Source organism: Bemisia tabaci, chromosome 5, assembly GCF_918797505.1.
Source record: "Bemisia tabaci chromosome 5, PGI_BMITA_v3".
NCBI lineage: Eukaryota > Metazoa > Arthropoda > Insecta > Hemiptera > Aleyrodidae > Bemisia > Bemisia tabaci.
The window spans coordinates 50,937,498-50,963,455 of record NC_092797.1 but is presented as its reverse complement, the minus strand read 5'-3'; the positions used below and the strand labels follow the sequence as shown (position 1 = coordinate 50,963,455).

The 25,958-nt window shown below is 36.1% G+C and overlaps 1 protein-coding gene across 2 annotated transcripts; it reads left to right on the top strand.

Annotated features, from left to right (window-relative positions):
* The first annotated feature begins 43 nt into the window (after positions 1 to 43).
* On the top strand, positions 44 to 25,732 carry LOC109030787 (cell division cycle and apoptosis regulator protein 1). 2 transcript variants are annotated; one of them, XM_019041926.2, is made up of 19 exons: positions 44 to 171; positions 1,103 to 1,197; positions 1,983 to 2,137; positions 2,922 to 3,157; positions 4,384 to 4,550; positions 5,745 to 5,889; positions 8,199 to 8,366; positions 9,135 to 9,360; positions 10,036 to 10,319; positions 10,783 to 11,053; positions 11,867 to 11,959; positions 14,914 to 15,093; positions 16,663 to 16,725; positions 17,714 to 18,337; positions 18,623 to 18,779; positions 19,374 to 19,466; positions 20,716 to 20,835; positions 22,013 to 22,128; positions 23,094 to 25,732. In XM_019041926.2, the coding sequence occupies exons 2-19, from the start codon at positions 1,125 to 1,127 to the stop codon at positions 23,256 to 23,258; spliced, it is 3,336 nt and encodes a 1,111-aa protein (XP_018897471.2). In that variant the 5' UTR covers positions 44 to 171; positions 1,103 to 1,124; the 3' UTR covers positions 23,259 to 25,732. The 2 variants fall into 2 exon arrangements, with proteins under 2 accessions (XP_018897471.2, XP_018897479.2); XM_019041934.2 differs by having other exon boundaries at positions 95 to 421.
* Positions 25,733 to 25,958: the final 226 nt, after the last annotated feature.

Sequence of the window (25,958 nt, the reverse complement as noted above, 5' to 3'; positions counted from 1 at the left end):
AATTTTCAGGAATCACCGTTGCTTAACGACGAATGAACATCATTCATCACTTGACCTAACCTCAAAGCGCCAAGTTTATTGTTTACATGAAACGACAAGTTCGGTTTTGCCGGAACCGAGTCGAAAGTTTTAAAAAAGTTTACGATCTGGATCGAATTGCAAAGTTTTAATGTAAGTGTGCAGTTTCTAAATAATTTTCCAGAACAGCATGCTTTGGGACTCGGTTTTATGACGCTGTGTATCACAGTTTCATGTTCCTCTCGCTTGCTGCTTCCTACGCGACAAATTTATTAAATTGTTCTGATTTCCTCATTCTCTCCTGGGTTCCTACGTCTCTTAAATATTGGCGTTTTTATTGTAAGCGAGAATCTACTGAATTATCGTAGCGAAAGTTTAACTGGACCATTACTTTTTCCATCAGGTAAAGAACTACTCATCAACATAGCAATAAGTAGGGTTTTTTTTTCATCTGTGGAATATATCAACGGTGCAAGTCGGCAATCACATAACTCGGTTTGCGACATCGCAGACTTCCTGTCATACTTTATTTTTTAAATGGAAAAGTACTGAACGGCAATTCTTTAAAACTGTCATGATTTTTCTTCTCAATGCAAAGAAAATTCTGCAAAAACCTCAAGAAATAATGTCAACTTGCTCTCCTTTAAAAAAATGACATAGAGGCGGAGATTTTCAGACACCGCAAACGAGTTATGTGATTGCCGACTTTCACCGTCGATATGGAATGCGACGGACTGGTATCTTTGCAGTTCTGGCTGGTTCAACTGGCGCAACCACGACCTCAACCTACTTTGCAAGAGTGGTCCAAGCGTTCCAATGCGCTAATGGAACAGGACAAAAAAGTGATGTGTACCGTACCGATCCTGTGCTTTTCGGATAGAAAGGAAGCCCTAATGTTATGATGAACAGGAATCTTTTGCATTGTGATAAAGTTCTTAACCACAATCAGATCATTACATGAAATATGTAGGATAAACTTCTCATTCAATCATGAGAATTTTGGTTTGAAGCTAGGAACTGATTAAACTTCTTCTATCTTCAAATTGTCTTCTTACTCATTCTTTCTATTTTGCTCTTTTCTTAGACAACTGCTTTGCTCTAACCACATGTCAGGATTCAATCAGAACCCAGGTATGGGCGGAAAGAACCCACCCTGGGCCCGCTCTACCTCAAATAATGGTAAGTTCACCGTACATTTTCTTCCCTGAATTGATATAAATAACCAAATCCCTGATAATTCTGAATCCCTACTAATGCAGGTCTTCCCTTATTCAAGCCCTTCATTCAAGTCAAAGTAGCACTTACCATTTAAACAATTAATTGTTCTTGAACCTAGGTGACTAGCACAGAAATATTGAAGGTGATTCGTCAAGGTTGCTGACATTTTCAAACTGGTGTGCGATGTACCGCATCGATTAAGTATGTCAAAAATCTCTGCAGTATTTGAATTCTCAGCTTAAACAAGGAAATAACCCCCTGCATGAGCCTCAAGAATCATATTAAACTGAATAATCAGCAAAATCTAGAGAAATGAATTCTGAGTCCTGTCCGGAGGAAAATCTTGCATTCAATACAGTTATGGATTTCTGTATTGTATGCGAGGAATTTTTCTAACCAGGGTTCTGCTTTCCTTTCCATATACCTATTTTGCCAATTTTTTGGTTCAGAATGATTCTTTTGTCTCATGCACCGGGGCTTTTGTCCTTGTTATGGATGGAAATTCAAAATCTGAAGAGGTTTTTTAAATAATTGATGCAATATTTTGCACGCCAGTTCGATTGTGCCAGTAACTGTAACATATCACCTAATACCTCTTCTTGCTTGCAGCATATAAGTAGAAAATAAATCAAATTTTAAGTATAATTTGTCACTTTCTGGCCAATTCTTAGTGATGACAGCTTCAAATTTAAGCTGAAAGCTAATGTGTTTCTTGCTTTAACCACCTCACTTTAATTATTTTGCAGTAGCAACGAATGCAATAAATTCGGCAGCTCTTTCTCTCTACCAGCATATTGCACAGGCCTCTTTACAACTGCAAGCAGGTTTGCAAAACAATCAACTAGGATATCCCCAGTTTTCTGGAGGTGCTCAAGTTAATCAAGACTCTAACCAATCTGCGGTAAGTGAAACTATTTTTCTGCCGTGCTCAGGAAAACCGCTGTATGAATTTTTAGGCATTGCCAAATTTCCCTCAATAAAATACGAGTTTTAAAGGAAACCTGCGAATATTTCTCCTCCAATTTTTCAGATGATTTTATTCACAGTTTAATCTACAGTGTTTGAAAATTTAAAGGATAAATATTCATTAAAATGAATGTTTTTGGCGGGAGATTTGCCAATATCTGAATGTTCATACGGCATTTCCCCTAGCATTGCAGCATTACCACCACTATAAAATTTTTTGATTCTACTGGGGGAGCTAGGGCTATTTTTCACAACATAGGGACAAAATAAAGGTGGTCCAGAGGCAGGAAAAAACCTGAATCCATCCCTGATCATACTCTCCTTTTTTAGCGAAGATTTTCCTGTCTCCTAGCTGAAACCTACAAGGGAATTAAGACTTCTATAGTTTCCGGCTAACCAACAATACTGCCTAATTGACAATTTCGGCTGAAATGAACTAGCAGCTTTGCCACATTCTACAGTTTAAAATACGCAAGCTGATGATCTTAGTTTTTTTTCCAATTCTGCAGGGAAGCGCTGTGATGATGCAGTAATGTATGAAAAAATTGCAAATCTAACCTTAAAATTACAAAAATGAAAAAAATGTCTTTTCGCTCTGCAAAATCGTTAGTTTGTATATAGGCGATATTGTTTGTTAGCCATTGATATGCTTCACTTATTGCAGAATTTTTCCTCGACTTAAATAATCCACTAACCTACCTTTGCTATTTTCCTGTCAGGCTGTGGGTGCGTTTAATCCCTTGAATCTGGTCAGATATCCAACCCCAGCAACCAGTGCCTACCAGTCGACAGGATCAAACACATCAAATGCCACAACCCGTTCTCAGCCAGTTCAAGGAAATCAAAATACATCCAACACATCACAAAAGGCACAGAACAGAGTTTTCACAGGGACTGTCACCCGCAAGCAGGACAACTTTGGATTCATCGATGATGATGTTTTCTTCCGCTCAACGTAGGTGTTATAAGTTTTCCATTCACTAGATTTTACAAACAATTCACAGGAAATGCAAGTTTAGCTTCGATAAGACACATTAGACATTTTTTAAATTTGTAAGCTTATAATTATGTAGACAGAGGGTTGGTCATTTTGCCAGCATGTGTTTGAATTTAGTCTTAAAACTGGACTGAGTTTAACAGAAAGGAACCAAGCCACATCAGCTGTTGCCAAATTTAACTGGGCAATTTAATTTTTTACGAGAGATCGTTTGTGCGGATTCCTTTGAAATTTTCAAGGAATTTGCTTCAAACTAAGGAGAATTTTAATTGAAATTTGAACGATAATATGCACAACCGTTTTCATGAAAAAAAAATAACTCGCCCGATTAAATTTGGCAATAGCTGATGTGGCTTGGTTCCTTTCTGTTTAACGCGGTCCAACTGATGCCTCATTAGAGAGAGAGAAAAAGCTTATCTGAGCACAATTTTCCCTTTGATAAATATCGATGATGAAATTGCAAAAATGCTTATCTCCATTAAGGTATTTGAAAATCTCCGCTCCTATTTTATTTTCTGAATGAAGGTCCCAACATCATGGCTTAAAATTTTTACTTAATACTCCTCACGTAGGGAAGAAAAATCTCCAAAATCTTCCACAAATGACGTGAAGTTGTCTTCCATGTAAAAAATTAAGTGTGACAGGAAGTCTGCGACACCGCAAACAGATATACCTATGTATTTCTCCTGTTTCACCATGAATGTGGTGTTTAGAGCAACACTAGTCACGGCCAATTAGGAAAGCAACTGCTGATGCATTGCAGGTCTAGTTGGACTCATCATCAGTGCTCAGTTTCAACTGCGCTTAGTTGAAAGTTTTTAGTTAATTGTTTATTTTGTTTCAACAAACAGTTCAAGCTGGAAATAAAATTTTCAGTCTCAGATTTTTCAAAAATTTCTGTTAGAATGTAAATACTCCTAAAAATTCAGAACTTGCCCAGTTTGCGTAATACCTGAAGTGACTTAGTACCTTCCCTTGGTACTTTTTATCCGATTCTTTCCATGTATTCCTCATTTTTTCTTTGAACTAAGAGCAGTAATTTTCATTCCCATTTTCTTAGAATCTCCAATATTTGTAACCAGAGCCCATTCACTTATAAAGTCATTTTATCAGCCACTCATGCCTCAGTATATTCTCTCTCACTGATCCTAAAGTAGAAACTTTTAAATCTTGGTATTTTATAGGGCTGTTCAAGGTAGAGATCCATCTGTCGGTGATACAGTTTTGGTAGAGGCATCGTACAATGATGCCATGCCATTCAAGTGGAATGCTACTAGAGTGCAGGCCATCAACTCAGGACGAAGTGGGCACACAAGATTCAGTGATGCAGCACCGGTCTATAATTCCTCAGGTATCGTAACAGCTTTATGATCAACAGAGTTCTTAGCATGCTGAAAAACGCAGGATATTGAGGTTAAAGAAAAACCAGGGGTGTAGAAACATCCATGGGTTCCCCCAAAATAAATTTAGGTTCCCTCATTGTAAGCTTTTGCAGAATTTTGCCTGACACATAAAGTAACACTGTCGACAGTTGGGTTCTCTCAAAACTGTGCGGTCAACAGGTTGGTTCCCCCAAAAGCAGCGCGCTTGACAGTCAGGCTCCCTCAAAGTAGCGCACTCAACAGTCAAGTTCCCCTAAAAAAAAAAAAAAAAAACCTCCCAAGGTTCCCCCAATTTTTTCGTCCTCACATGGGTTCACCCATTTTACACTAACAGCCGGTCGCGTGGTTGGAAAGTTTCTGCACCCGTGGGAAAAACATAAAAATTAGATTCTTTGTAAAAATGCGTAGAAATAAAATAAATTGCGTAGTCAAAGTGTGATATCACAAGGAATTTGAGAAAATCCCTGTAAATAAGGCGAATTTTGGCTTTTTGCAGTAGTAGCAAGGGATGGTTTTAAGATTTTGTTGCCTGAGTGGTGTTATTGTTGAATGGGTCTCTATACAAGGTATAAATTAAACCTCCACGCAACATAATTTCTCTTCAATATTTCACAAGAAAAACGAATCTAACTACAGGAAGTCTAGAAATCAACTCCTCAACAAGATATAATTTTAATAATTAACATTGTTTGGATGGCAAAAAAACGGATGACATCATTTGTGTAATTTAACTTCATTTTGATCAGTGATCAAAGTTCTTGTTAATATCTCGTTCACAAAGCAATTGCCGAACTTTCTGCTCAATGCATTGGTTTTTACATAAAGCTGGGCAGAGACATCGTGTGTCCATTATTCTAATTCAGGCCTTGTCTACTGGTCCGTTATGTCTCTTCTGTCCGCCTGCTAACACAAGGAAAGATAAAGAGTTCAAAGAAAGAATTTTTTTAGAATGCATTGCAAAAAACTCCCAAGTTAGAATAAAGTACTAAAATAATAGTTAACTTTATTTTTTTACTGTAATAGACAACATAATAAGGTATATCAGGCAAGGTAAGATTTTTTTTTAGGCTATATCATGAAGTTCATGATGATCTACTTGCCTTTTAGCGCTTCAAACAGATGTTTCTTCCTTTGTCCTCATGAGTTTCTCCTCTTCTTTTCAGCTTCTAATATGAATTATTCTGAGTCTCGAAACCAAGACTCTAGAGGAAGAGACAGACGCAGCCGTGATAGAGCTGTTGTTAACCGTCGAAATGATGACAGGCGTTCTGACAACTATGTTCAATCCAGAGATGCTGACCAAAGAACGTAAGTCTCGTATGATTGGTTTTTATTTCAAAGAACGTAAGGTTGAGCAGATTTTAGTGAGTGTGAATGAATTTTCTGCCAACTGAGTCAGAATTAAAACATCCTCTATATTTGTAACTTATTAGTACAATTCGAACTCCTGAAACTCCTTTATTAATACAGTCGTAATAATATTATTCAATTATCTCTGCCCTCCTCCCTTGCCGCTGTTCGTGTAGAAGACTACAGTTTTGCTTTAGTTTTAAAGAGCAATTACATAAAAAAGGATTTTCATTTTTCATATAATCTATTTCAACCCTGAAAAAATTATTCAATTTGTTTACATGAAATCCATGGTGATTGAAACCATTGGTTGACACTACTCATGCCATTTGAAGGATATAGTCAGAGAGAAATGTTTCATCCAGCTTCCTAACCATTTTCTTATGTTGGAACCTTTTTTAGGGTGGCAAGCGTTAGGGAAAACTGAGAAAAATCAGGGAATTTTGAACAACTGGAAAAAGTCAGGGAATTTTTGCGTATGAGCAATGGGGTTGTTGCATGGGTGAGGGATTTGAGAATAAAAACTATGTAGTCATAGAACTTTTCGCGATAAAAAAGATGGTAACGTTCAAAAAGTCAAAAATCAAGTCCTTAAGCCCGAAAAAGCCCGTCAAAGTTCCATCAAATTCAAGTTGAAAATAAACGATTTTCATTGGCTGCAGTACAGTTGGTCAAACTACGCGGGAGTCTCTCCTCGCCGCCATTACCCACATCTTGACCGCGTGTTTATCTAGTGGAGGTAAGGTTGGTTAAGTTCATCTCGAGCTTCGATTGGCTACGATGATGAGCGGACGCTGCCGGAAAAACCCGCGCAGGGCCGGCTGCTACGCTCTGCCCTCCGCTCACCGCCAAACAGCTCCTTCGCTCCGTGAAGAAAACGGGAAAGGAGCAATTTTTAACTCACTTTCCGACCCAGAAATCGTCGTGAAGAGCCAAAAACCCAGTCTGTAATTGACTCATCTTATCTTCAGGTATCCATCAATATAAAAAATGAGTTTAGTCGGAAAACTCGATTTTTCCTGATTTTTTAAAAAACTTATATTAGCACGCAGTTTAGATAGCAAAAACCCAGGGCCATGCGTTGTGGCCTCAGAGTCACGTGATTTTGAGGCGCGGGAAGGAACCCTGTTTCAAATCGTTTCTTAACTTTTGACGCTTTTTCTCCATGTTCCAATCATCAGAAAATTTTTAAAAAAATACCTTAACAATCAGCACACCACCAACTTCTAGAAACTGAATTTAAAAAAATGCATGCAACAACCCCATTGCATATCGTGATGAGGGATACCGCTCTAGGCCGCGATCATTCTACAACAGTGTGAAGATAAGCCATTTTCGTCCAATTCTGCTTGTTACCGTGGATTCAGCGCGCCCGTCCTCCCCTTGTTGTCTCTCTTTGTCTAATTTACTTAATTTGTCCCAAATTTAATCATGTATTTTCGTCCTAGTATGTATTTTTACTCATACTGATTAATATTACTTTTTGATCTGAACCTCTAACTCAATTTTTTCCTTTTGAATTTAATAAATGTTAGGAATTTCGTTTGAACTCAGTATGACTGTCCCATTTTTCTTTCCACTATACGCAAAGCAATTTTCCCTATTTAAGAAAATTAATTACTTTTCAGACCAAAGTTTACTTCCACGATTCCTGAATTCCTTCTTTATTTTAAACGACTAAAGGGGAATGATTTAATATTTGCCTTTTCTTCCTTCATCATTCAGCCTTAAAGCCTTCACAGGAATAGACTCAGTTGGCTTTGAATTTTGAATTGATTCACTCATTTTACTCTAATTTGCAGTGATTATGAAATGGTTGCCTCCTTTTTATGGAAGCCGATCAAGATTTGTATTTCATGCTCAACTGCAATCACTTACGAAAAAAAACCTTTTCGAAACACTAAATGCATTCAGCAAACAAATACTGTTTTCTGTGAAAAAAATGTGTTTGATTTGATGGTTTGCGATAATTATCAAAGGTCAGGGAATTCCATCGGCAAGTCAGGGAAAAGTCAGGGAATTTTGAAATAGAATTTGACTTGCTACCCTGCTTTTTCGAACTTTTTAAGTTTATGAGCATGTTTCTTGCTCAGTTTGCTGCTCAGTCTTGCTCAGATGTGGCTAATATTTAGGCAAATTCAGAACCATTCAGTCACCTTGACCAAAATTTCCTGAGCTATGTAAAAGTTTTGTTGACTATTGTTTCTGCATAACTGCGATCGAATATTTTCGTTGTATTTATTGTGAACTCTTTTTATCCCTTTTAGGCGTGACAATCGACGTTCAAGGCATTCGCCCCCTGAGAAAGAAAAATCCAATCGGGATGCAAGAGATCGCTCGCGAGATAAGGACCGTTCTAGGCGCTCTCCTGTTTTTAGCCGATCAAAAACCGCACCTCGGTACCAAGTCCAAGTTCCTAGAATATCCCTGGACATGTAAGTATATGCAAATCATTTGATTTATTTAAAAACAATTGTAGCCATGATGTTCCACTCTCACAGATTGAATTTTTCAGAACCTAGTTTTAAATGGTTTAACCGTGTTAGCTTTTGTAACACTACAGAGGCTCTTTTGTGGGGGAGGGGTTGCATATTTGTAAATAAAGCCATGATTGCCTTTGCAATAAAGGATCTAGATACTAAAACAATGGAGCACGCACAGCTCCTGAGTTGCAAAAGCATATTTTGTGATTAAGCCCATACTGAAAGCAATCTATGGTGCAGATGTTGAAAACTATTTTATCTAAAAAAGAGAAACATAAAAAACTCGGTGCCCTATTAAATCGAGGAATTACTCTGTAGGATCCCAGATTTTGGTAGTGCCAGCTACAAATGTGCATTAGACAGTTGCGGTGGGCCTTTATTGGTGGAATTTTGACGAACTTGTTCATATTTGGTAAAACCTATTATCAGGTCTACCTTATGAGCCTCCTTACTAGGTAAAACCTCCCATTTCCAGTGTGCCAACTTCTCGTCTCCTAAAATATTAAAACCTCAATCAGTAAGACCTTCAAAAAGGGCAAGTTTTTTTTCAGTCAATGAGAGGATTCAGAAATTTTGAAGTCAGGGAATCAAAAAATGAAGAAAAGAAAGAAGTAATATAGAACTTATAAATTGAATCATCCAAAAGACTTTTGCTGTGGCCTTTCCCCCCTATCATTCTGTTTTGAACCGTTCTGAAACCATAACTTTGTTTCTTTTCAGGCAAGATGTGGATGTCATGGAACTGCACCGACGCTATCCTAACATGTACATCCCTTCGGACTTCTATCTAGGAGAATATCGCTGGGTCGATCAGTTCCCGCCTCTCAGTCCTTTTGAACTCGACCACCCCTGCAACTTCCATATCATGAAAAAAGATGTTAGTCCAGTACATAAAATTGACGCGGTTTTGGAGCCTCCCGATCTTGACTACCTCTACTGCGCAAAGGTGGGTTTTCTTTCTTGAGTACATACCGCTCTCCAAACTTTTTTTTCATTTTTTTTTACTTTAACATAACATATGGCCTTGAAGATTACCCAGGTCCTGAAATATATTTGTCGCAGGCCAATAGTCAAATCAGGCATTCTATAGAATGCCGAGGTAAATAGTCTAATATTTCACCCAGATCAACATTAAAAATCTCTAACTGAATTTTGACGATTTAATACCTCTGAAATGTAGATAAGAATTCTCAGTCAAATTTTTAACCAGTTTAAGAGCCCTTTTAACAATTTCTAGGTCGCATATGAACAATCATTTGGAAACATTGCAGTGTTTCATGAAATACGAAATACTTACAATTTTAAATTCCAAAATTTCTCAGGAATCCATTAAATGATGAAATTTGATAAAAATTCGCAGTTTGAACATGGCTTTTGTTCAAAATATTAAATAATTGAAAACCTTGTGTCAAAAACACAATTTCATTATTCTGAAATATTTGACCAACTGCCTAAACGTTTGTTAAAATGTTAGTTTGATTATTTGCCTGGGATACATTCATTAAATAAAAAAGTTTTTGTTTACATAGGTGTTACAGTGAAACTTATCTTGCTCATATATTTAGCATTCAACACACGCAAAATTTGATGTGTTGGCAATTTACTTTTTCTTATTTTCTAGGTAATGTTGATCAGTATGCCAAGCATGGAGGAAATATTCCGAAAGTGCATTGTCCCAACCGAGGATTTGGAGAAAGATGAATATCCAAGCGTTGCTCATGCATCCCGTCAACTGAACTTCCTTGTTGGCAATAAAGGTAAAAACGAAGCCATGGCAATTGGTGGCCCATGGAGCCCCTCGTTAGATGGCCAAAACCCAGATAAGGATCCATCAGTATTAATCAGAACTGCCATCAGAACGTGCAAAGCGTTGACTGGAATTGATCTCTCCAACTGCACTCAGTGGTAAGTATCCTGTTAATTTCTCCTTGTTGGATCCTGAACTCCAACCCTTTTTCTCCCATAGCCTTTTTTCAGTATGTGTGTTAGTGTGTTCTCTGTGTGACAGGCAGAGGGTGCAAGTGTGTGTGTGCAAATAATGATGGAGCAGCTTACGGAACAACTTTGGCAGTGCATTTGAGGTTAAACAAAGGCTAAATAAACTGCTAAAAATACTTTCTTCAAAGCTTGTTTAAAAAATCATGCGTGCCATTCTACTCGAGTTGATGGATGCATGATCATACATACATACATGAAGCCGCTTTTATAGCGCCGCCTCGCGCTCTGCGACGCCCAATCGCCATTGCCCCCATCATCATGCATGATCATCGTGCAGTAAAAAGAATATTATTTTTTCAGCTAGCAGTCAGTAGCTGTTATTGAAACCGGTCCACAGACATTCACCATTGATTAAAACTTAATTTTTCAGGTATCGTTTTGTCGAGATTCACTACCAGCGAGGCGACACAATCCACAAAGGCAAGCATATTCCTGCTCGTACGGAAACCGTGGTTTTGTTTCTGCCGGATGTTTGGTCCTGCATTCCAACACAGCTGGAATGGGACAAAATTAGAAGTGACTATAAGAAGTTTGTTGAAAAATCTGTAGAGCCTGAAAAAGCGGCACCTGCAGTTTCCAAGGTCAGCCCTGCTCCAGAGGTCAAGCAGCCATCCTCTCCCAAAACGCCAGACGATGAAAAGGCAACCAGATTTAATTTAACTCTTGCTTTTTTGTTTTTCAGGATTATTTTCCTGTAGCAAGAATAATCCAGTTTTTGCTGGTCCTTCAAATGGAAGCTCTCCAAGGAACAAGACAAACGACATTTTGTTTCTGCCAGAACTCATTCCAATGGCTTGTTTTCAGTTTGATAATTTTTCCTTTGCAGGTTTCAATGTTCTGTCGGTTTTCTAGTCTTAGGAACCATGCTCATCTAATGTTTGGCTGCAAAGAAATCCTAGTTACAAGCAAGTTTAAGGTGTCTCTACAGAAAGCTCCCGAGAATACCTCCTGCATTTTTAGCTGATGGCGACTGATGATCAATTGTTCTAGTAAATTATATTGACCTCTTGCTAGTTTTGCAGGCTCAGTTTTCAAATCTATGCTGAGTCAATCTGTTGTGAATTTTGATGTTGGTGGAATGAATTGATCCTTAAAAATCGCTCAACCTTTGATGGCTTTTCCCTCCCTATTTTAATTATTTTCTCCATAGCCAATTTAACATACTTTGATTTTAGTTTTTTTTCGAGTAAGAAGTTTGAAATGGCTGATTGTGTAAATAGTTAGCAATGTACCAATAACCAATCTCACATTTACGGAATTTTTTCAACAAATTGTGCGTAAATTTCGATTCAGGAAACGTATTCCGCGTTGCTTCAATCCTTCCCCTATGTTGAAGTTCATTTATAAAGACGGCTACTGTACGGAAAAAAAATTAAAAAAAAAAAAAATTACCACGTCTGCAACTGTAGATTTTCCAACATTTCGGAGTGCCTAATTTTGATCTTGATTTTCAGGAAACAGACCAGAGCATGGAAGTCGATTCTGGGACTCCAGCAGAAAAGCAAGACCCCACTCATTATTCTCAGTTAGACCCAAAGAATATGAAGGTATGCATACAAATACATAGGTTGTCCCAAAAGTACTGCACGTTTTTTTCTTATTGACGAACGGTAGTAGATATCAAAATGCAGTTTGTGTAGTCTTAAAGACCGGCCAATTACCGATAAAACAAGACAAATCCGAGCTCTCTAAGTCAAAAAATGACCAAGTTACAGCGTTTTGAAAATGACTTGTAGAGGGGACCCCTACGGGATTTTCAGCTTCTTTTCTGGAAAAAAAAACAAAGAATTAAGGATTCAAGTGGTTTTATTAAATCAATTTTGCAGAATCTTACCAAGATTACTAGCATTTACTCTTCTTCACTGGATGACTGGACACTAGTTTCCTTCTCAAAATACCCTCCATCACTTGCCACACAGCGCCGCAACCGTTCTTCCCAATTCTTCAAAGATGGTTTTTTCGAATTCTTCTTGCCTAATGTTCTTTAAGAAAGTTTCAACAGCTCTTTTCATCTCGTTGATGGAGTTAAACTTCCTGCCTCTTAAGCCCTTTTTCAACGTAGGGAATAACCAAAAATCGCAGGGTGCAAGGTCCGGGCTGATATCATGTTACCAACTTCATTCGATCGCGACGATTTCTCTGTAGAATTTTTGATCAATCAAATCTTTGTTTTTTCCAGAAAAGAAGCTAAAAATCCTGGAGGGGTCACCTCTACAAGTCATTTTCAAAACACTGTAACTTGGTCATTTTTTGACTTAGAGAGCTCAGATTTGTCTTGTTTTATTGGTAATTGCTCGGTCTTTAAGACTACAAAACCGCATTTTGATATCTGCTACCGTTTGTCCAAAAAAAAAAAAACAATCAACTCTTTGTTTTTTTCCAGAAAAGAAGCTGAAAATCCCGTAGGGGTCCCCTCTACAAGTCATTTTCAAAACGCTGTAACTTGGTCAATTTTTGACTTAGAGAGCTCGGATTTGTCTTGTTTTACCGGTAATTGGCCGGTCTTTAAGACTACACAAACCGCATTTTGATATCTACTACCGTTCGTCAAAAAGAAAAAAACGTGCAGTACTTTTGGGACAACCTATGTATTTGCTCTTTGTACCAGTGTTATCTAAGTAATGCTTCTCATAGTATTATCCGCCACTAGGGGCTCCCCCGCAGCTTTATGCAGCCCAACCTGTGACGACTGCTCCGTGCCCTCAGAGGGCCTCTCCACACCAAAAATAACTTCAATTATTTCACTCACTAATTTACTGACGGCCAATAAATTCCAGGAATTTACCCTGTAGATATTCAGGTAAAACCTAACGATAAACTAATCAGACTAGAAACAAGGCTATTTGAGAAGTCAAGGAGTTTAACACGTCGCCTACCGTACTAGTAGTTTTGACCAGGATGTGGTCACTCGCCTTCAACGCTCCCTTGCATTCTGCATTACTGTACGTATGCAAACTCATCTTTTTAACATTAAGTAAATTTGGTGAAATCTTGCATCCTGGTCAGGGTGTCTGCAGGTCTGGAAAACCGGGAAAAATCAGGGAATTTGATCACTGTCTGGAAAACCGGGAAAAGTCAGGGAATTCGATCAAAAACCGGTGAAAGTCAGGGAATTTTCGCAATTCGAACATTTTGCGGCTATTTTTGCTCGTCACTGCCGAATAGGTCGAGTAGCGCGCTTGCGTGGCAGATAATGTAAACTGCTCTGTTCAACCAGTTTGCAACACGGCCGCTAGGTTCACTAATGTGTGTTCGCTAACTTTAAAGATCGAATCGATCTGCCCTATTTAATTTATCTACTTAATTCATGCCAAATGGCAAGATAGACTAAGTAGACTTGAATGAAGTTAACTTGCTAACAGCAGAAAATTACAGTAAATAATGATAGGAAACCAAGTGCCCCAGTTTTGAGCAGATGGTTAATCAATTTTTTCAATAAGTTAGGAAATTTAATGAAAGTGCTAGAATTTTAGTTTTTCTTTAACTGAGTAAAGAAATATTTAATGTCAACTGCATTTTGCATGAAATTTTTCTGGTTCTTAAATCAACATGTTCACAACTGGTGCATCCACCTTGTAGAAATATTATTGGTGGATTATATTCTAACAAGCCAACGCTTGTTGAGTATAAGACAAATTCAATACCAACAATAGGTTCTGGAATCCATTGAATTAATTGACCTTAAAAAAAAAAAAAAAAAAAAAAAAAAAAAAAAAAAAAAAAACCCGAATCAAGCAAATTTATTTAAAATTGAGAAGAGACTCGTATTTCCTCTTGATCATAGCAAAATCTACCTGAGTTAGGCACATTTACAACTCTTGTTTTATATTTTAAGAAAAAGAGACTTGTATTTTCAGGGCACTAAGTAATATGCCAATATTTATGAAACCACCAGGGTGAACTATAGTTTGAATTTTCAAAAGTATACAGGGCAATATGTCACAAAGAGAGCGTAGTAGAGCTTAAAAATTAAATTTTAAAGGTGAATTTTAGTCTGAGTATACCATTTTTGAATTAGCTTTATTTTGAGTATTTAGGATCTCGTTCCTTTCAAAAGTATTACTCAACTCCTTCCAACGCCATGGTAATTCAGAATATGACTTTACGAGGTCATTCCTAAGGATAGTTTTTTTTAATATTTTCTAACTAGTTCATCGTATGGCTAAACCCAAAAAGTCAGGGAATTTTGTCATTTTTTGTCATGGAAAACCTGGAATTGTCAGGGAATTTCATTTTGAAAATCTTGTAGACACCCTGCTGGTGCAAGAATCAAAGCTTAAACTAAGTAATAATGATTTCAGCAGTTCCCGCATCATGACTTCAAAACTCAACAATGATGGTTAAGGTGCGGAACCTTGTATCTTCATTGCAGTGTTTCATAATTTTCGCTCCTATTTTATTTTTTTAAAGAGAAACAAGGGAACTTAGATGATGATTTTTTCTCGAAGATGATTTTAACATGTCTGAATAGCTAACTATCTTCTCCCAAATTGATTTTCAGGTTCAGCATTTGAAGGATGAACTTGAAGCGCGAAATTTGTCCTCTAAAGGTTTGAAGTCCCAGCTAACTGCTCGCCTTTTGAAAGCTTTAAAAGCTGAAGAAGAGGAGGCCAAGAAGAAAGAAGATGAGGAAAAAGTGACAGAAACCCCGAAAGAAGAAGAGAAGAAAAAGGAATCTGATGTAAGCTGTACTTTAAAATCATAGAATTTTTATTTTATGTATTAAAACAATAAATGAGCTGAAAGCCCATCTCAACTTACAACATTAGAATACAACGAAACAATGTATTGAAAGATAACATCACAACAAATTAATTTTACAATGTAAAGTTTAAAAAATTTCAAACAAATTGATGACAGCTCGAAGTTTCCAGTTCCACTTTAGTTTTGCAAAATATGTAGCCATTCAAAGTTTTAATTTACCTCTAACACAGCTATAAATTAGACTTCATTTATTAATTAGGAACTACAATTTCAGGGTCATTAGTAAGAAGACGCAAAGGCATAGAAAAACACATGGTAGATTCGTAACTTCATAACCGAACCAGAGAGTGTAGTTCCTAATTGTAAAATGAAGTTCAATTGTCTGAATTTAATATACAGTGAGACCTCTATCCATCGGATCACGATTTGACAGATTGCACGATTTGACGGATCGATCTTCTGTCCTTGCAATTTAACGGATCAATTCGTCAGTTTTGTGAAATCTGGTAAATCTAGTTTTTACTCCAACACTTAGAGCCCTCATTGACACATAACTAAATTAAACCATGTGTGATCTATTGGTTCAGCTATTAGGATATTACCGCAAATACTCCAATTCCAGTTTTTTGGCCTGATTCAACAAAAAGCCTTCTTTTGAAATGAGCCACTAGACCAGGTCTGAACCAAAAAAAGTCATATGTTTTCTCCTCAAAACCTTACATAGAAAACTATTTACACAACAAGAAGCTTGTACATTTACCCCTAACAAGACAATGGGTCTGTTGCACTGGTCACAGAATCGTGTTTTGATGCGCGATTCTTGTAGGTTAGCTAAAAATAATAAGATCCGTCCAAACAGCAACTCTCTGCATGCAATATTGTATGGGATATCGCACTTTGAACAATTCGGTTGATGACTTCATCCACTGCGGTTGTTGCACCCTCGATTTCTTCCACCTTAGTTTCAACCAAGTTTTACGGTGAGTAACCAGTGCAAATGTGTATCTCTCCTTGACTGATGAAACTAAGGTGGAAGAAACCAAGGGTGTCACCACTGTGGTGGATGACGTTATAAACCGAATTTTTCAAAGCAGGATATCTCGATTAATGTTGAACGTAGAGAGTTGCTGTTGGACTGACCCTATCATTCATTGCTGATCTACAAGACTTTAGTATCACAGTACAATTCTGTGACCAGCGCAACTGACTCATCAACAAGTATGTATTTTTGACATAGATCAAATGGAAGTCAGATGATATATAAGACATCATTTATATTTTTTCTTCTTAGTCAATATTCATCATGAACACCTATATGTTGTTTAGGAGTTCATTTTGCGATTCGTTTTTGGCATGAAATTTTGATGAGAAAAGATGTTGCGTAGTGCTTCAATTATTCATACCTTGTCTATCAGTTCATCAAAGTCCTTCTTCCCCAGGATGATCTTATTTTACAAATGATTCTGTGTTTCATGAATTTGATCAGATTTAGGTTACGCTATCAGTTTAGTTTTTACTAAAGGAAAAATTATTTTTCTCATTTCAGAGTTGGACTGTGGTGGATAGCTGGAGCTCCGTCGATGACAAATCATCCTCTCGCGGAGATAAGGTTAGAAACTTTGTCTGATTTTTTTGTTTTTGATTTGATTATTTGTTCAAACCCCCATTGAAAGGGTAAATTTACAGATGATTTTTTCTAGAAAAATCAGGGTGAACTTATAAAAGGTACACTGTGATCAATAATGCTCATCACACCGGGAGAAATCAAAGAGGCAAGAATAAATTTTTCCATATCATCTTAAATTTTGATTTCTAGAGGTTTTGTCTTCTTTTTCAATGGTGATGTTCACAATAATTGCTTTTAACTTTTAAGTGTTGATTTAATTGCCTTTGATAGATGTCAGTTCAAGAGTACAGTAATTATTCTCCTCGCAAACTAAATTTTGCGAAAGCAGGTGCACACTTGTATACTGACGGGTTGTATACTGATTACTGAGTTTCTGGTGATCGGAAAAACTTAAAAAGTCAGGAAATTTATGGCAACCTGGAAAAGTCAGAGAATTTTGCAAGCAGCGTCCAGCAGAAGTCAGCGTAATTGATAGGAAAAAAATCTAAGTACGTAATAATTTTGTTTGAAGCTCAGGAAAAGTGAGGAATTTCAAAAATTTTGGAGTCAAGAAAAAGCAAAATATGTATAGAAATGGGACCATGAAGAAATTATGGAAACCCTGAAGTAGAAAACAAACATCTTGATCACATCTCATCTTATCAAATTTTTTGCTTTTACTTGATTTCTTCAAGATAGAACTAACTAATGATGTTTGATGAATTTTTTAGATAACGAAAAGCAAATGATGCAAATTTTCAGAAGTAAAAGATAATGTGTTTTGCTGCATTAAAGCGTTATCTGAGAAAAACACATGTATTGGCAAATCATGATAATTGTACAATATCATCATTCCTTGGTGAATCGCTCTGAAACCCTTAAGAGTCATTTAAGGCTAATATTTATGTGGCCGTATTATTATTATTTATTTCAGATTTTTTCCAGCCCAAATTATTAACACTAAAGAAAAATCTTATTTATTTTTACCCAGGATGAAGACAAGAAGGACAAAGAAAAACTAAAGGCATCTTTAGAGAAAAAATACTCTCTCCCTGAGTTCCCGCACATGATTGTGTATCCCTCATCAATAGCTAAAAGTGGAAAATTTGACTGCTCCTTGATGTCGCTCTCCTTGTTGCTAGATTATCGGCCAGACGACAATAAGGAACACCTCTTTGAGATATCTCTTTTTGCAGAATTGTTCAATGAGATGCTCATGAGAGATTTTGGATTCTTGATTTATCATGCCTTACTCAGTGCTCCCAACCGATCTAAAGAAGAAGACAAGAAAAAGAATGAAGAAAAAAAGAGCAGCTCAGTAGAATCTGAGAGAAGAGACAAGGAGAAAGAAAAGGAAAAAGATAATGACACTGAGAAAGATAAAAGTAAAGAGAAGGACAAAGATAAGGAGAAAGAGAAAGAAAGAGAAAAGGATAAGGAGAGGGAAAGAGACAGGGAAAAAGAGAAAAAGCAAGAGAAAGTCAAGTATCTCACAGCGAACAAAAAATTATTACTAGCATTCAGCTATTTTGACACGAGCGGCTGTGGATACATCATGGAAAAAGACTTAGAAACTTTGCTGTTTTCCCTTAGTCTCAGTTTTTCTCGGTCACAGGTAAATATTGTGATAATTTTTTTATTCTGATAAGTATTTATGCAGCTGAAAGATTTGCATTGCTTGACTTTGATCCGAGTCTAGAATTTTAAACTAATGACAATGATTGTTTTTAAGGCTGTATGTTTGCGTGACAATGGCGACCTGACTTTTAGTGGTTGCCTTCAGTAATGTTATCCCTAACTAAATTGAATTTTGAAAAAATTTGGTCTTGGCGAAAGAGTTTTGGTTTGATTTGCTGTTTTGTCTATGTCCAATAAAGTTCTTCTTCTTTGATTCTCTCAGGTGAAAAAATTATTGAGTAAAGTTGTCAAGCGGGATGTTTTGACGTATCGAAAATTAACGGACAAACCTGTGGATGAAAAGATTGAAGAAAAAGAAGCTGTAATTGATGACAATGATCCTAACCTCATTGAAAAAATTGCCTCTCAGTTAGCCGCAGGTATTTCTTAATTCCGGTATTTTAATAGCTCAAAACCTCAAAGAGGAATTATGTAACCCCAATGAAAAACCTAAAAATTAACTTATGGTTGGTCATAATGTGTGTAATCATTCACCCAAAGCAGTAGCGTTAAAGGGGAGGTCATGTAGTACCCTGCATATATTTTGATTGGAATGTTGCCGTAAGTTTCTTCGTCTGAACTTATTGGACCCCTAATTCGCCATTTTTGCGAACAGGTCCTGGAAGCTCCAGAAAAAACTTGTCTGAGCACAGACAAAAAGGGCTGCATGCTGAAGCGGCATAATGACGCCTGCATTGCTTTGTCTCTGCGATAGACTAGCAGTCAAGCTTGGTATACTGGCCAACAGGTCCCGGACTCGATCCTCAGTGTCTCATCATAATCAATCATCTATATATGATCTATTGTAATATTATCTATTGCATTTATTATTACAGTGGAGTTTTGATCAGCATCATATCTTTAAAATGATAGATCTAGAATACCCTGGAAGTACCCTTGTATGATCAGTAGCCAGGTAGGATTGATTTATTCACTATGCAGAAAGTTCTAAAAGTCTGATTTTTCATTTCCAGGGAAAAAACGCAAGTCATTAATCGTCAGTGATCACTGTTTGAAAAAATCCAGGAGTTCCTCCAAAGAAGAAAGCAATGAAGATGGAGAGTCAGGTATTTCACAAAAGGAAGATTTCATTTTTGTATCAACCTTTTTAAATGAAGCTCAGATGAGATAGAAACTTTTAGTATGCTCAAACTTAATTTATATGTTAATAAATTATGTGATTCTATCTCTTTCTACCCAAACCAGACACAGTGGTTGTGGCTGTAGAGCTCCAAATGAACGCATTGAAGTCAAACGGAAGGTGATAGGTCAAAATGTCCAAAAACAAACGTCCAGAGTAGAAAAAAGTCAAATGTAAGAGGAGTCCATGAGTAAAAAATGTCCAAGCACGTGGAATGTCCAGTAGCGGTACCAAATTGCCAAAATTAAAAATGCCTAAATGTCCGGTTATTCATCTTCCAGCTCGTTGCTAACTGGATCAGAGTGGGCTATTCCCCTAGGATATCGTGGAATGTTGTCTTCATCTTTAAATTCTTGATACCGCTGGATGCGCTTGAGGATTCTGTCCTGATTTGATTATACTCTAATTTGTTCTTGACTTCTTTGAAATTTGTTGCTTAGTGCCTGTATGACCCAAGTCCAGTCACAGATTAGGAAACCTCTAAATCACTGGATTCATTATCCCAATGGATATTGATATAGAAAGCTTCCAGGCTCCTTATGTTGCCTCTTAGTCAAATTATTTCACATTTGGACACTTTTGTTTTTGGCCATAACACCGCTATTCGACATTCCAGATATTTGGACTTTTTTTAGACATGGACTTTTTTGGCTTTGGACATTTATCTTTGGACATTTTGTCCTATTACCAAACGGAACCCTCTATAGCGTGACTTGATTCCTGACCCTTAGATAAATGCATGACAGGACCTGTCAGGTCCCTTGTCACAATGGAAATTGTCCTTTTAGTTGTTATATGTCCAAATATTCAATTTAAAATAGATTATATTCATAAAATGAAATGCCTAAGAAATTACAAGGAATGAACTAAGGTGATAAAGTTAGGAGTTCCATCTATTTCCGGTCAAAATGTACAATTCTAACTCGGAATTTTGTGCTCATTTCATTTGCTCTTTTTCATGAACCAATCAAGTTGATGTTATTCCTTGTTGGCCCTTCCGGGCAATCAATTTCAATTTGCTCCAAGACTTAAGAACCGTGAAAAGAATTCTCAATTTTTTTTTTTTTTTTTTTTTTTTTCACTTTGTATTTCGGTACCTTGAAAAATGCTTGCTTGAAATGTGCTTTTATCCATGCCACTCACCACTTACCCACTTTTTATTTCTCTCTCCATAGATTTTATTAATTACAAAGGTTCTCTCATTAACGTTGAAAACATCACTTCGCAACTGAAACGGAGCGAAAATGCTAGACTAGAAACAGAAAATGCACTAACCAAACTGAAAGCCGATTTTGGTAAGTGGTGTACACTCCAATCACTTTTATTCATCTTGTTAGCAACTAAATTAATTTTAATCTGCTCATCCACTGCTATTTTCTCTATCTGTAGAGATGCGTGGACATTCAAAACGAACACATGCACATATTATTTTACGTCAAAGGCATTTTCTCCAATTCTTGAGTTATTTTTCTTCAAAAGTATGAATGGGGCAGTTTATCCCAGGAAAGATTGTCCCATGTTGAATTTTCGCTCTACATGATTTTAGTCGAAGAAATACGAGGTGCTTTTGCAAATGACAGATACGCTTTTAAATGGAGACACGATAAAAGCAAGATAATGATGTTGTTCAGATCTTTGACATGGCATCACTGATCAGGTTAACTTTGTGCTTTCAAGACTTTCTTTATTGCATGTCCTCAGGAGTAAGCAAATGATGTTTGCACCCCCACAGAGTGTACATAAAAACACATGGAAAGGTGTGTTTGTCAAATCTTTATTTCTTGTCAGTCAATAGCACAGTGTTTTGTTTTCATTGGCGGATCCAGGAAGTTGGCAAGATTGTTTTCTCTCCATTTAAACCTATAGAAATCAATCGATTCTCAGAGGGGTTAGGTGCTCTGACAAGAATCGATTACTTAACATAGCATTAAATCGAGGAAACCACTGTGGCCAACCTGCTGGATTCACCTGTGTGTATATTTTTTTGTTGGGAATTTTGCGACCATCTTCATCAAGATATTTAAGTACAAGGATTTCGAATTTTCATAAAATCGATGGTCAAAGTGCAAAATCATGTTTCTCCATAGCAATGCTTCAAAATTTCCGCTTTTATTTTATTTTTTTGAAGAGAAACAAGTTTACTTCACAGCTTGAAATTCATGCAGAATATTCTGCCAATAGAGAGGATAAATCAGAGAATCACATCAAATAATTTTTCATTGAAGAAATAAAGTATGACAGGAAGTCTTCATCGTTGCGAACAGAGATACCTCCGTTGTTTCGCTTTTTTGGCCATTGATATTTATTATCGTTAAAGTCAACTCAATCCCTAAAATGCAAAAGAACGTTTAGTACTTTTAGTTTAAAGGTGATCCGTAGAATCTTGCCAGGCAAAACAATCAAATGTATTTACCATTTAGAACTTTTTTATGTCTTCTCTACACAATGTTATTGAAGGATTAAAATTTCCAGGTGACAGAGAGAAAGATCTGGCAGATTCGAAAGAAAGGGTCAGAGCTCTGCAAGAAGAATGTAAGAAGTTTACTGATCAGCTAGCAGCAGTCACCACGAAGTGCTTATCCTTATCTGTAAGTTCCATTTCAGCAAAATTTTCATTAATTTATTTTGAACATCATCATTTTTGAAGTGTGTCTAATGAGAACAGTTGCCCTAAAGTAATGATTTGGAAAAATTAAACATTTTTTAGGAAAGTTTACTCATAACAGAAATTAGAGGAGATGGGAAAATTTTACAATTGTAACGCCAAAAAAAAAAAAAAAAAAAAAAAAAAAAAAAAAAAAAAAAAATCAAGTGAGCATTATGATCATAACTATAACGTAAGAACACTAATCTTGATCCTTTTGCAACAAAGCTGGAAAGCTAAAAACAGCAAAATTGTGACCTAACAAGTTTGTAAAACAAGAGTTTTTAGTACACTGGTGATTGCTTTCCTTTAGAATGGGAGTTTTAAGTTTTTAGAAATTTCATGGTAAAAACTCCTTCAAATATTTTGTACAAGAATGTAGAGGAGTCTTACTGTGGGCAATTTTATTTTCAAAACTTCGGTATATAACTAAAAAACTGCCTTTGATTCTCAATTCCTTGACTTTATCAGTTTGAGTTTGAGAAGGGTAGTTCGAATTTTTTTTGTTCTATTTAAATTGTAGTTTGGCAAAAATCTTGCAAGGTTATTAATGCTAATGTAATGATAATAGTAAGAGATCAAATCGTCATTTTTTCACCATGCCTTTGCCATCAGTAAGGAAATGATTTTAATGATATTATCATCATTACTAGCAAAAATTACTTGCAAAACAGGGGAATGTCCACTTTTCTTTTATTATTTTATTTCTTAAATTTTTCTCACAAAACAACGCAAATTCATATTTTCTGCATCCAAAAGGGCATCCACTTGCCTTTTTACGGTACAAATTGACAATAAAATGTCGTGAAGACTCTAAAACTTTTAATTAAGGATAATTTAAAAATGTCTTTGATGTGTAGTCATGGCTCTCTATCCTAATAACATTTTTTGTAAAAAAAATCTTTACAGACGGAGAATGAGAAGTTGACAGCTGCTGTTCTACTAGTTCACAACATAACAAAACCATTCATCATACCCCAGGAAGGATTCCTGAGTTCAAATGAAACAGATCTCAACTTAATCGCTGTCAAAGACATCAAAAAAGAAGCAGTAGAAAGCAGTAATTCAGCATGAATCCAGCTAATCTTTGAAAGAGGTTCCTCTTTGGTAGCAATTCAACTCTCGACAGGGTGCTGCAATTCAGCTATTCTTTGCAAAAGTAATCATGGTTTAATTTGATATTTCTAGCTGTATCAAGCACATTGCCATTGTCATGAAGGAAAAATAGGGACTAATGCTGTTTATGATAACACTCGCTGTGAAGCATTTTAGTGTTCCACTTTAATCCATTGTGACCAAACAACTGGTAATGACCTTAAACTTATGTAGGTTGTGTTAACATTCAGTTTTCTTTTATTTAACTCTTCCCAAGGTTAGCTAAACCCGACATCAATTTAATTTTTTAAATTATTTTTTCATTACAATCGGTCAGTTTCAAAATAACTGCAATCGAATTTTGAGAGGAACCTTGAGACTTTGTCTCTCCGGCACAAAGGAAAATATCGCAATTGTGCTGTATCCGTATTTCTTAAGTACATTTTATTTTTTGAAAGGAGAACCATAAAATGAACTTTTCTGAAGTTTCTAGAGATTTTTTTTTACCTTCATCAGAAAAGACTCAGAGATTTTTGGACTAATTTGTGAGATGGTTCTTCCATGAAAAATAAAGTGTTTGTAGAAGTACTGAAACAGCGCAGACTGGATATGAGCGCGTGAGACATCAACTTAAAGAAAATACAAATTAATATCAGAAGTGAAACATCAAAAAAATTTTACCACATTTGTCTTAAGTTTATTAATTTATCAGCCTCAAGGTTGTTGGTCATAATCTTTCTTGAAAATTTCAAAAACTTGTTTCCTCCTTATCAGTTTTTTTCTTTTTTTCTCGTTATTTCAAAAATGGACCGCGTTAAACAGAAAGGAACCAAGCCACATCAGCTATTGCCTAATCTAATCGGGCAATTTAATTTTTTACATGAAAACGGTTGTGCGGATTTTTGCACAAATTTCTATGAATTTTCTCCATAATACAAAGCAAATTCCTTAAAATTTTCAAAGGAATCCGCACAAACGTTCTCTCGTAAAAAATCAAATTCCCCTGTTAAATTTGGCAATAGCTGATGTGGCTTGGTTCCTTTCTGTTTAACGCGGTCCAAATATTCTTTGACAAATCCCACTTGGAAAAATGGAGGAGTCACTCCTTTGCAGTCAATTTAAACTCTGTTGTCATTTTTCAACAATGAGTTTATTTTTAGTGTATTTTCCGAAGAAAATACACTATTTTCTTTCTTCTTCATTTTTGCTTTCATCTAATTATCAGCATTTTGATATTTGTTGTTTTTTGAAGGCATGTATTCAGGTTTTATCTGCAGCAGCACTTTTTTATTCTGAGTTAGTGTGGAAAGCTTTTAACAGTATTTGTAAGAGTCCCTAAATTCAATTGTCATAACAGTCTCACTTGATTTACAACCATCTTGACCACATACACTGAGTGTACTTTAGAGACAGATAGATATTAAGGCGAAAAAACTTCTGTTGTCCCAGCCTTTAAAATATCTAAAACTTCTCTCTAAATAAAATTTGACTAATTTTTACAACCATTTCCCTCATTTATTTCCTAAAACAATTTCTTTCTTTCTTTGGACTCAATTCTGAGTTTTATTATCTTGTTATTGAAGTACAAGATTTATTATTTATTTCATAATTTGTATGACTCTTGCACACACACAGTTGATTTATGTATCTACGCATTCAGTACTTTTTAAAAAAATTATTGAGTTATTATCTTCAACTTAGCTTTTGTAGGTACTTTATGACTGTCAAGGGTTTTTTAATAGGGATTTTGGACTCTGTTTTTTTGTACTCAACTATTAATATTTAAAATATAAGTCTTCCTAATTTCTTCCTGATTGGCATAGATTTGGTCATGTATCATCTTAAGTATCAAATGGTTACAATCCCAGTGTGTAAAAAATTCCTGACTTATAATCTGAGATCTCACTAACAAAATTAAAATCCACAGATACCTATATTTGACCTCGACAATAATTTTTTAAGGGTTAATTCTGACTGACTCTGTGCATTGCATCATTTGATTATAATTTTGTTCCTGAGTTTCGAGCTTTTCACGAAACTTGTTTGAAGTTTTGATCAGTTTAGTTGAGGGTCTCGGAGTACAAGTGGAATAAGAGCAGTTTTTGCTATTTCAAGAAATGAGTGTTTATAGTTTTAGAATGGGTCAGTTGCGCTGGCTACAGAATTGTGTTTTGATGCTTGATTGTTGTGGATGAACTAAAAATAATAAGATCCGTCCAATCTCTCTATGTCCACTATTAACTCAGTTATTTCCCTTTGAAAAAACGAGTTTTTGGACGTCATCTACCGTGGTAGGGACACCCTTGGTTTCTTCCACCTTGCTTTAATCCGATTTTCTCATTGAATAACCGGCACAAACGGCTTGAAGTTAGATGTTGTTATTGCAGTAGGTTTATGTACGGAAGAAAGATAAGTTTTTATTGTAATATACTTATTTTTCGTTAGAAATCAAACCCAATTTGTTGTTCAATCATTTTGTCCAAGTATATACTGTTGATATTCGCGCTGAAGTGCTTTCTCTTAAAAATTATGTTAATGCCATTATTTGCTAATGGTAGATTTTGGAAAACTCTGAAAAAATTAATCATATAGTTCATTATACTACAGAGGTTATGTGCGATCATTTCATTGAATGAAATAAAGTATCAGAAATGATTCGGTCACAAAAAAATCAACAAG

Bases quoted from the DNA above. Each gene is read 5' to 3' on its own strand.
- LOC109030787 (XM_019041926.2), top strand. From the start codon at position 1,125: ATGTCAGGATTCAATCAGAACCCAGGTATGGGCGGAAAGAACCCACCC. The intron at 5,890-8,198 runs GTAAGTCTCGTA...TATCCCTTTTAG, and splicing joins AGAGATGCTGACCAAAGAAC to GCGTGACAATCGACGTTCAA. The intron at 16,726-17,713 runs GTTAGAAACTTT...ATTTTTACCCAG, and splicing joins CATCCTCTCGCGGAGATAAG to GATGAAGACAAGAAGGACAA.